The 5,060-nt window shown below is 46.4% G+C and overlaps 1 protein-coding gene across 1 annotated transcript; it reads left to right on the plus strand.

Moving 5' to 3' along the window:
- Positions 1–763: 763 nt before the first annotated feature.
- ETH_00010160 (uncharacterized protein) lies at positions 764–4,181 on the plus strand (the record flags this gene model as incomplete). Its single annotated transcript, XM_013380531.1, has 8 exons — positions 764–897; positions 1,165–1,260; positions 2,042–2,278; positions 2,461–2,757; positions 2,978–3,169; positions 3,294–3,494; positions 3,727–3,915; positions 4,123–4,181. Coding segments are annotated over 8 exons (1,405 nt in total), but the record flags the coding sequence as incomplete, so codon positions are not given.
- Between the last annotated feature and the right edge of the window lie 879 nt (positions 4,182–5,060).

Raw genomic sequence — 5,060 nt, forward strand, 5'->3', positions numbered from 1 at the left:
CTGCTGAGGGTTTTAACAAATTAATTGGGAAGTTAGAAAGCGAGGGTTTGGAGAAGGAGCAGCAGCTCCAAACCCTAATTCACAAGTGCAACGCCATGCAAGGTCCCCAAACCCCAAACCCTAAACCCTAAACCCTAAACCCTGCGAGCTGCTGCTGAGGGTTTTAACAAATTAATTGGGAAGTTAGAAAGCGAGGGTTTGGAGAAGGAGCAGCAGCTCCAAACCCTAATTCACAAGTGCAACGCCATGCAAGGTCCCCAAACCCCAAACCCTAAACCCTAAACCCTAAACCCTGCGAGCTGCTGCTGAGGGTTTTAACAAATTAATTGGGAAGTTAGAAAGCGAGGGTTTGGAGAAGGAGCAGCAGCTCCAAACCCTAATTCACAAGTGCAACGCCATGCAAGGTCCCCAAACCCCAAACCCTAAACCCTAAACCCTAAACCCTGGGAAAACCGCCACGCAGAGAAACCCCTCTTACGCCCACAAACAAACACTCATTCGGCGACAGACACCTTACAGTTTAAGGTTTAGGGTTTAGCGTTTGGGGTTTGGGGTTTAGGGTTTAGGTTTTAGGTGTTTTCTTTGTTCTGTGTCTGCGGGCCCGGTACTTACTTGCTGCTGAGCAAATAAGACATGAAAACGCAAATAATGAAATAATTAAATTAAATTAAATTAAATTAAAGTAAATTGAATTAAATTAAATTAAATTAAATAATTAATTAAATTAAATTAAATTAAATTATTTTTATTTATTTTCATTTAGGGCTGCTGGAAGCAGCAGCTTTGAGCAGCGCGGAAAGACAAAAAAAAACTGAAGAGAAATTCGAGGGTTTGCTGCAGCAGCAGCAGCAGCAGCTGCAGCAGGCCCAAACCCTCGCGCAGGACCTGCAGCGCGAGGTAAACCCCAAACCCTAAACCCTAAACCCTAAACCCTAAATCCTAGTTAACGCGCTCGTTGTGACTGGGATTCCTCGCAGCTTCAAGACGCAAAAAATGCAGAAAAAGAAGCAAAAGAAAAAGAAGAGATCTGCAGAAGCAAGCTGCTGGAAGTTGTGAGACTCAAGGGTTTAGGGTTTAGGGTTTAGGGTTTAGGGTTTAGGGTTTAGGGTTTAGGGTTTAGGGTTTAGGGTTTAGCGTTTAGGGTTTAGGGTTTGGGGTTTGCAGGAAAGCCGGCTTGAAGGCCGCATGGAAGAAATAATGGCTTCGGCAAAGAGAGCAGCAGCAGAAAAAGAAGCGCAAAGTGCTTCGGCCCTAAGCAAGGTGCCGCTAAAACCTAAACCCTAAACCCTAAACCCTAAACCCTACCCCTAAACGCTAAACTCTAACCCTAAACCCTAAGCCCTAAACCGTTGCCAGCGGGCAGCAGCACAAGAGGAGGCACAAAGTGCCGTAGCACTAAGCAAGGCGCCTCTAAACCCTAAACCCTAAACCCTAAGTCCTAACCCTAAATCCTAAACCCTAAACCCTAAACCCTAAACCCTTTGGAGGCTCTGCTGTTTGAGACGCAGCTCAAAGAACGACTGGAAGAGGCGGAGGCCCAGCGCCTAAAGAATTCGCTTCTGGTGGAGACGCTCAAAACGCACGCAAACACTAAACCCTAAACCCTAAACCCTAAACCCTAAACCCTAAACCCTAACCACCAAACTCTAGGACGAAGCACTCTGAGATTCCTTTCCCCCTATAACCGCTAATAGTGTTTATTACCCAGTGTGAGAGTTCAAGGGTTTAAAATTGAGGGCAAGGGCTGAGGGCTTAGGGTTTAGGGTTTAGGGTTTAGGGTTTAGGGTTTCTTGTGCGCTGCAGAAAAATGGAAGCAGCTGCTGCAGCTGCGCAGCAGTTGGAAGCAAAATTAAACGAAAAAGAAAAAGAAATGAAAGAAGCAAAAGATGAATTGAAAGCCATTAAGCGCGCAAGAGAAGAACAGCAGCAGCACCAGCACCAGCAGGAGCAGCAGCAGAAATAGGAAAATGTCTAATCATCAGGCCAAGTAGGGACGCAAAAAAACAAATAATTTTATTAGTTCTTTTGCTTGTGGCTGCAGGAAAGCGCCAGCCGCGTGAAGCATTTGCTGTTGCAGCTTCAGCAGCAGCAGCAACAAACAGCAGCACTGCAGCAGCAAAACAGCAACTTGAAAATGCGCTTCGAAAAAGAAGCCCAAGAAGCTTGGGGGACAGAGCAAACCCTCAGGCTGCAGCTGCAGCAGCAGCAGCAGCAGCAGCAGGAAACAAATGCTAAATATGAGGAGCTGCTAAGCAATTTTAACACGCTCCAACAGCAGGTCACACGCTTGTTGCTGCTGCTGCTGCTGTTGCTGCTGCTACTGCTGCTGCTGCGGCTTTGGCTGGCAGTGGGTCAGAGCAAGCAGCACGATCTGATGCTGTGGGGCAGTGCAACCCACGTTGAGTCATGCTGCTGCTTCTGCTGCTGCTGCTGCTGCTGCTGCTGCTGTTGCTGCTGCAGGACGAAGCGCTCCAGCAAGAGCTGAGCAGCGTGAAGACTCAGCTTGCTGCTGAAGAAGAGAGAGCAGCAGCAGCAGCAGCAAATCTGCAGCAGCAGCTCGAGAGACAGAAGGCAGCACTCGAGGAAGAAAAGCAGCAGGCTCTTGCTGCTGCTGCTGCTGCAGCAGCAGCAGCAGCAGCAGCAGAACAAGCAGCACTGAAGCTGCAACATGAAGAAGCACTTGAAGAGGCGCAGCAAACAAAAGAAAACGAAAAAAAAGCCCTTAAGGCTGAGCTGCTGGCTTGCCACACAGCGCAGGTCTTAAACCCTAAACCCTAAACCCTAAACCCTAAAGCGTAAACCCACAAACAAAAGCCATACATCCCAGGCCCTTCAAAGCTTTTAACTCGCTGCGCTGTTGACTTAAACCCTAGCCTAGACCCTGAACCCTAAACCCTAAGCCCTAAACCCTAAACCCTATTCGGTAAGCCCTTTTCCTTAAACCCTAAACCCTCGCTTTCCTTCTGCTCTGCTGCAGCTGCAAGCTGTGTTGTGCAACCACCGATCACAGCAGCAAGAAATAGAAGAGAAGGGGAAAAGAGTAGCAGCAGCAATTGAGGAGAGGATGGCAGCAGAAGCAGCAGCAGCAGCAGCAGCAGCAGCAGCAGAGCTCAAAGCAGCCACAGATCGGGCCGCTGAGCTGCAGCAGCAACTTAAAACCACCCAGGAGGTTAAACCAAAACCCTAAACCCTAAGCCCTAAACCCTAAACCCTACACCTTAAACGCAGTCGTAATGCCCAAACCCCAAACCCTAAACCCTAAACCCTAAACCCTGGCTCTGCGGCGAGTTTAGGAAATGGAGAAAAGTCACGGAGAGGTGCAGCAGCTGCTGGGGGCCTTGGCAGCAGCAGAAGACCGCGAGCGTTTTGCTGCTGCTGCTCTCGCAGCAGCAACAGAAAGACACAAAGAAGAGTCAGAAGAAAAAGAAAAAGAAATCAAACAAAGAGAAAGCGCAATGGAGCTTCTCATGCAGTTCAACCAGCAAACACTGCAGGTGCAGCAGCAGCAGCAGCAGCAACAGCTGCAGCAGCAAGCGCAGCAGCAGCAGCAGCAGCTGCTGCTGCTGCAGCAAATGCAGCAGTAGCGGTTGCACTGTTGCAGCGCTACTTTAGGCAATGTGACTACCACGAATGGACCTGCTGAATCCCGTTGAACGAGGGTTTAGGGCTTTTAGGGTTTAGGGTTAAGGGTTTAGGGTTTGGGTATGTGTGTCCGTTTTGCTGCAGAGGCAGCACGAGGCAGCAGCAGCAGAAGCCGAGAAGGAGCACCAAGCAGCAACAGAGCTGCTGCAGCTGCAGCTGCAGCAGCTAAAGGAGAAAATTGAAAAGCAGCAGAAGTTAATCAGCAACAGAGAAGCTAGGCAAGAAGATGTAGAAGCAATACAAACCCTCCAAAAGTCGCTAAAGGAATCTAACGTAAACGAGAGTTTAGGGTTTAGGGTTTAGGGTTTACTGTGTAGGGTTTAGGGCTCAAAGACGCGCTGCAGCAGAGAACCCAGGGGAACAAGTAGGAGTCCGGGATGTTTTTTTCCAGGCTTACCGTTTAGGGTTTAGGGTTTGGGATTCAGGGATTAGGGTTTAGGGTTTAGGGTTTAGGGTTTGGGGTTTAGGGTTTGCGTCTAGGCCGTCCTTGCTCACCGGGAAGAGCAAATTCGTCGCCTCAAGTTGGAGCTGATAATCCAGTGAGCGTTTTGAAGCGGTTTAGCGTTCAGAGTTTAGGGTTTAGGGTTTAGGGTTTAGGGTTTAGGGTTTGCGCGCAGGGACCGCAACTACAACAAAGTGTTTAAAGCTGCGCCCACCCCTGGAGTGCTAAACCCTTTGCTGAGCAGCAAAGCGAAAAGGAGTAGCAGCTCTTCTTTGCAGTTTTCAGAAAAGGGTTTGTTTGTTTTATTTTTTTTTTATTCTTGATTTGAATTAAAAAGAAATACAATTAGACCTTCCATTTAATCGCATGCATGCGTTTTAATTAAAAATCTAAGACTGAAAAAAATGAATTTTCAAAAAAGGGAAAAATTGGTTTAAGGGGCACCGCGGGGTGTACGTACACCTCAAAAAGTGGAAATGAACACTTTTGGAAAACGCATTTTCAATAAAAGCATTTATAAAAGTTTTTCTTTTTCATTAAAGGATATTTTGCTAAAAGGTAGAAAAAGAAATATAAATTAAAAGTGGAAAAGTCGTTTTCCTTTTTCTGTTTTCGATCTGCAGGCAAAGACGCGTCGCCTGAGGTGTCTGTACAGCTCAGCCCCATGGCTTCTTCCCTCAGGCTCTCTCCATGAAGTCTCCATTAATACAAATAAATAAATAAACAAACAAACAAACAAATAAATAAATAAATAAATAAATATGAAATAAAGCGAAAAGCAAATCTTTTCTCGCAATTCCGGGTGGCTCTGAGGTGTATGTACACCCCAACGCTCCAATGAAGTTCTTTTTTTTTGTCCGCAAAAACAAAAATGAAAATCTTTAAATGTGCATGCAAATGGCTCTACACATGGGTTTAATATATATATATAATATCTATATATTATATATATATTATATATTATATATTATATATT

Source organism: Eimeria tenella, genomic scaffold, assembly GCF_000499545.2.
Source record: "Eimeria tenella Houghton genomic scaffold, Eth_scaff678, whole genome shotgun sequence".
Lineage (NCBI taxonomy): Eukaryota > Apicomplexa > Conoidasida > Eucoccidiorida > Eimeriidae > Eimeria > Eimeria tenella.